We start from the raw sequence: 6,322 nt of genomic DNA on the forward strand, positions 1-6,322 counted from the left end.
GCTCCGGAGGGGCCACCCGCCCACCTGAGCTCCTTACCTGTCCTTTAAAGCCTTTGGCGCTTCTGTGCACGTGCATGGTGTGTGCAGCTCCTGCCCGCCACTCCACCGAGTAGCTGGAGCGTCGCGGAGGCTTGCGGAGGAATCACTGGCAAGTACAAAGCATGCGTGCGCTGCGCACACATGTATGCAAGCTGCACGCATCCATGTGGACGCCACTGGGCCTGTTCCAACCATACTTGTTGGAACGGGATCCGGAACCCACCACTGATACGGAGTGACATTTCATTTTTTAATAAACTATTTGATATTTAGTAAAAAGTGACCAAACTCTTTTTACTCACTGAAAGTAAGAGGCATTGGGTGCTGAAATGAATTAGGATCTGAACACTTGACAAAAAAATAAAAGTAGTCTTTGATTTACGACCACAGTTAAGCCCAAAGTTTCCATTGCTAAGCAAGACAGTTGTTAAGTGAGCGTTGCCTCCGTTTACAACCTTTCTTGCCACAGTTAATCGCTTCTCGGCCTTTTGGCTAAGATCAAGTGTAGTGTACTTGCCACAGTTGTTAAGAGAATTACTGCAGTTATGAAGTCAGCAATACAGCTGTTAAGTGAATCTGATTTCCCCCATTGACTTTTCCTGTAAAAAGGTCACCAAAGGTCACATGACCCCAAGACATTAGCATAAGTTGCAACAGTTGTAAGTGTGAAAAATGGCCATAAGTCACTTTCTTCAGTGCTGTTGTAGCTTCAAACTGTCACTAAAAGATTGATTGTAAGATGTGAACCACCTATGAAAAGGAGGTTTTAAAGTTATTATTAGGCAGTTAAAAATTAAAAAGGGTAACCATTTTCAACTAGGCCCTGTAATATTGGATTTAAATCAGAGGTGGTATTCATCCAGTTTGGACCGGTTCGCCCAAACCAGTAGTGGAAATCCCGCCCACCTGCCATTATGCCATCCTATTTAGGCACGTTTTCAAGCTGCATGCATGAATGCAATCCATGTGCGTTATCAAAACACATGCGCGGAAGGCCAAGCACATGCTCACATTTACGAACTGGTAGGGAAAGTAAGTGAATTCCACCCCTGATTTAAGTGCTGCATTTAAACTGAAAGAGAAATTATATGCTTGTTAATTCCTCTCTCGTCTGAGCTATGATCTCAGTGCATACTGGAATTTAATTAGAGGATGTACATTGAAGTGCAGAAGTGTGCTATTCAATTAATATGTAACTTGTTCCCAATTTATTTCAGTTGCCTTTGAACCTGAATCTTAGGTTGTTTTGCCATCTTGTTTTCATTTTAATTTACCTTTGTAGTATTCGTTGAAATCAGTGCATAAAATTTAAATTGAAAAACAAAATTGAACTTTAGAATACCATCAGATGTGATTCCTTAGTTGGAAAATCATGTATGGTATCTTTGCTCACTTCTAATTTAAACATCAACTCCAGTGTAAATGAGATTCAGATAATGGGAGGATAATGTTTACAGTATTAGTTACATGTTGTAGAGTAGTGGTATCAAACTTGTGGCCCGTGGACCCGACACATCACACGCTGGCCATCCCACCCCTGTTTTAGTGAAGGGGGGGAAAAAGTCACAATAGGTCATGTGATGACAACACGACGTCATAAGTTTGACACCCCTGTTGAAGAAGAATATGAAGATAAACTTGAAGAAGGCATGCAAGAACGGCTACATAATCATCTCCTTAGCCCTGGGAAGGAAGAGAGGGTGAGAACAGAATGCTGGATTAAGATAGGCTTTGTCTGATCCAGGACATTTGTCTTATATTTATTATTTTCCCAAATAATTCAAAGAAGTGAATATATCCTCCATTTTACCCACAACAACCACCCTGTGAGGTGGGCTGATCTGAGAGAGAGAATGACTGGCCCAAAGTCACCCAGCTAGCTTTTATGCCTAAGGCGGAACTAGAACTATAGGCCTCCTGCTTTCTAGCCTGGTTACTTTGATGGACATTATACCTTTTAAAGACCACATTAGTGCTAAGACATATTATAGATAACAAATGAATTTGATGAATTCACCTAGCCTAAAAATGTCATTAGAAATGGCTGTCTGTTAAATAGCTTCCTTTTCTATATCGCTGGGTCTATTGATTTTGCTTGCTTCCATGTGTAAAAAAGTGCTGGAAACATGCTGGCTTTCTTAGATCCACCCTGAGGTTTATGTTATGTACAAGGGAATGAATATCTTTTTTCTCTTTAGGAATGTGGATCCCCCTATCTGGTATGACACAGATGTAAAGCTATTTGAAATTCAGCGCGTTTGAGGAACGGAACTTGCCTCTGGTTGAGTAGCAACACTGGAAAAAAGGATCTTGCTGTGTGCTTGTTCATCACAGCTCTTTCTTCATTTCACTGCCTCCTGCATGTTCTAGAGAACAATCACAGCCATTTTCCCTTCTACTTTTAAAACTCAGCAGCCCTTCCTAACTTTGCCCCCCCACCCCCTCAAGAAAAGGTGTGATGGAAAATTGTTGAAGGAACAGCCATTGCATACTGAAAACCAAACAAGAGTTTAATCAAACCTTCCCCATGCTTTTTGGTGCAATTTTGAATCTGACTAGCTAGAGAAACCATCTTTCACTCCCTGGTCAGATTCAGCCTTTACGTAGAAAGACAGTGAATGTAAAGAATTAGAAAGTGGACCAGTGAAGGAAGATAAACTGCAAGAAGTAGCTTTGTGGTTCTTTTCCAAAGAATGTAGGCTCTCAGCCCTTCCTTTCCAATCCTCTGTTCCCAGGGTCCCAACTGCTTTATTGCATTCTTATGAGGAACGAGAAGGAGTTTCCTTTAGTGACTGTTGACCCAGCAGTCTACTTATTTATGTTACTTCAGGGAAACATTTTGGTTTTGTTCACTCCCCCCCTGTGAAAATGTGCTTAATTCCTTTGTCCTGATGTTGTTACGGAACATTCAAATCACATTTTTGTTTGTTTTCCTAACCTTGTAGGTAACTCCTTTTATAGACACGTGTCTTAAATATATTTCATATTTTAAAATTGATGTTTATTTCAAGAATTGTTTTTGGGAAAAGTACTGTGGGACATTTTGAGAGATGAGGAAACAGCTTGGGCACATGCTATTTTCAGGGATTTAGAAATTATTGTGTGGGATTTTTTTTTTTTTAAATGTATTGAGATCAGCAGTCAGACTGCTGGAATAGAGTTTTATTCTCTAGAAAGTCACATAGTGTGGCTTGTATTCTAAGTTGGTTAATTAAACTGTAATTGATGTAAAGTAAAACAAATTCTCCTGCTTATAAATTTCAGGATGGCCTTACAGGATCCAGTAGCATCATATTAGTGTAAGTGTGTTTTGCTCAACACTAAGGATGGCAAGTATGTTATTATCTCCTTCTTGCCAATTTTTATTTGAGCCCTAACCAGAGAATCTGAAATATGAGAGGCTGTTTTGACCTAGCTCCTTTTTATAAAAACTTGTCTTTTTTCATACCTGATGTTAAACAAATATTGTCACCTTGTGGCATAGGAATGTGTAACTTAAACTTGTGAAATTAATTCTAACTGCAGTTTGTTTGTTTTTCTGCGCAAATTTTTTTTCCCCCCAGGTTTTTTTATTACAATAAAGTGAGCAAATTGTAGGTGCAGTTGGAGAGTAGACTGGATAAATAAGATAATTGTTATTCCTTTTTGACATTTCTTCCTTTGACATTAATCATTTCATGTCCTCCTCATTAACAATAACCTAATTAATTCTTATTACATACTTATTGTTAGAAAGAGTGAAGATTATATTTTCCTTAGAATGTCTGGTAGATGCCCACTTAAGGTTCTGATGAATTGCACCATATTTCTATCTCACTACAGAGTAAAGATTCTTGTTAGTATACACTCATCCATGTCTTTCACCTGTATGCACAAAGACTCCCATATATGTGTATATGTACACTTCTGTGATGCTCCGATATTTTATTGTATATTAATGTATGGTTTTTTTTTGTGAATTTACCTTGACTTTTTCTTTCTTTAGAATGGCATCTCTGCTCTTTGTTCCCTGAAGAATCAAAATTGCACTATAAATTATTTACTTTACATATGGAGATAAAATTATCTTGAACGCTGTAGCTGGCTTTATCTATATCACAAGAGTTTATTAGCTTATTTGTGTTACTGTTTGATTTATGATGCCGTGGCATTCTTTGCAACATGTACCTTTCCATTAAAGGCATGGCTGCAGAGGAACTTCTGGATCGATACTTTACTGTTCAGTATCTGAAAGAATAATGGTGTGGCACATTTTACACCAGCACATTTGCTGGTGAGAAGAAGGGGATAAGTGGACTGTACCTCAGATTCTAGATGACTTTGTGGAATTAAAATGTACCAAATAAATGTACCTTCAAAGAAACATGAAATTTAAGGAAATGAATTTGCCAGCTGTTGTGACTGAGGAATGTGAGACTTCTTTTCCTCCCCAGATTTTGAAAGATATATTTAGGTTCTGGTTAACTAGTTGGTCTGTGGATCATGGCTCAAGAATTTGCTCCAGACTGCACCAGTCTTTATTGCTAGAGCTCTTTCCCTGCTTTTACCTCAAAAACCACCAACTTTCAGTAAGTTCCTTTGATAGGACCTTGGGTTTCAACTTGTGAAGAATGGGACAACTTTTTAAGAAGGCTAATTTACTAAAATCTTATTTCCCCTGGTAACTTTTATTGACGCAGAACAGAATAAAAAAATAGCCAAAATGCAAAATTCCAACCGCTGAGAACGTTTTTCTTTGAGGTTTGAACCAGCTTCCTCTTTGGAGCAGAAGTTTTTTTGAATGGAGCCTGAATAAACTGCTTGCAGCCTATTTTGACTTGGTTTTTAAGAGTTGTGAGAAAGCCAAGCCCTGGACTCTGGTCTCAGTAATTCTTATTTTACAGGAGAGCAATAAAAAAAGAAATGTTTACATTTCTACTTCTTATCCTTTATCAAAGAGAAAGGTTTAGTTATTACTAAAAGGTAGATTGATCACAAAGCTTGGATCAGTTTTAATCCCTTATATAATCAAATATCTATAATAACTTACAGGAAGTTTTTCAATGCAGTATGTTTTTTATATCCTGAACTCTGGGAAAACCAGCTATGTGGAATAAACTGTGGGAAGTTATCATCCAGCCCTCTCCCAGAAAAATGAAATAGCCTAGGAAATATTGAAATATTGAAAAGGCAGAATATTTCTCTGGATGTGAAAAGAAAGAAACATGCTTTAAAGGACAGAATAGTTGCCTGTAGCTTCCTGCCCATCCCCACTTTGTCAATAGGCCATTGAGAAGGCCAGGCTAGCCCACTTTACATAATAAAGACTTCCCCACTGCAGCTGCAGGGGGAAGAGATATTACTCAACTCTCCACATGGCATCTGAGAACTCATCTATACCTGGATTCAAAACAGCCTAGAGAGTAGCCCCCTGCATGGCACCATGGGAGTCTGACAACCAATCAGAATACATTTCTTACACAGGAACAGGAAACAGAGAGGTGGGACTAAACAGGGTATAAAAAGCCTAGCAAGCCTCTTCCTCAGCCCTTCTCTTCTTCTTCACCAACATTGAAACATGTGATCACCTTTTCTGTTCAGGGTTCAAGCTATGTGGCCCTGTCCAACAATAAACCATCTTTCCAAGCAGCCTCCATGTCTCCAGTGTCTTTTCCCCCACTTGGAGCTGAACCCAGAAGGACATTTCTTTCAACAAAACCTAGGAAGTTTAGCTGCTTATTATTTCTAAGAGATTGAAGCTTTTCAGAATTTCCCACTGTTCTGCTTCTGTGTTTTTTAATAATTAGTAGTTCTGATGAGATCCTAAACTTGATATTTTACTCAGCTTTGATATATTTATTCCTATATTATTTGATATTTTATTATTTAGATATGTGCAAGATAATGAAAACAGGACTTTGTCTGACCTTAACTTAAATTCTGTATGATTTTGGTTAACAAATCAGAGCCTTGGAAGAAGCAATCATTTTATCATGATGAGGGTATCATCTGAGTAAGGCTGTCCAGTTCAGGGCACAACTATCCAAGTGCAGATGGGTCTACTGGCATGGTGTAGTATCCTAAACAGAGTTGCTTGTTGATTTACAAGGAGAGGTCCTTGCCCTTTCCCACACTTTTTATCACCTAATTTTAAAAAAATGCAGATCCAAGTTATAAAGTTTGAATTGTTCCAAAGTATATCAGCAAACTCAAACATTTTCTTATCTGCTTGATATCAAAGTTATGTTTCAATCTTCGTAAATATTACATTTTCTGCTTGATTGCTTCCACTGATGCGAAATAT

The 6,322-nt window shown here is 38.3% G+C and overlaps 1 protein-coding gene and 1 pseudogene across 7 annotated transcripts in view; both read left to right on the forward strand.

Moving 5' to 3' along the window:
- HID1 (HID1 domain containing) overlaps positions 1-5,669 on the forward strand; it is a 69,361-nt gene extending 63,692 nt beyond the window's left edge. The window contains exons 19-21 of one of the 7 annotated variants that reach the window (XR_015696011.1): positions 2,238-2,320; positions 3,304-3,338; positions 4,220-5,669. Coding sequence is in view for 5 of the 7 variants with exons in the window: in XM_087709981.1 (XP_087566107.1) it covers positions 2,238-2,301 (64 nt within the window). In the remaining 2 variants the exon portion in view is untranslated. Of the gene's footprint in view, positions 1-2,237; positions 2,321-3,303 lie in introns of all 7 variants that reach the window. The other 6 variants (XR_015696010.1, XM_087709983.1, XM_087709982.1 and 3 more) reach the window with 6 other exon arrangements.
- LOC148048170 (U2 spliceosomal RNA) lies at positions 512-666 on the forward strand (annotated as a pseudogene).
- Positions 5,670-6,322: the final 653 nt, after the last annotated feature.

Source organism: Thamnophis sirtalis, unplaced genomic scaffold (genome assembly GCF_051295495.1).
Source record: "Thamnophis sirtalis isolate CommonGarterSnake01/CBP01778 unplaced genomic scaffold, rThaSir2_p1.2 scaffold_3, whole genome shotgun sequence".
NCBI classification, from domain to species: Eukaryota; Metazoa; Chordata; class Lepidosauria; order Squamata; family Natricidae; genus Thamnophis; species Thamnophis sirtalis.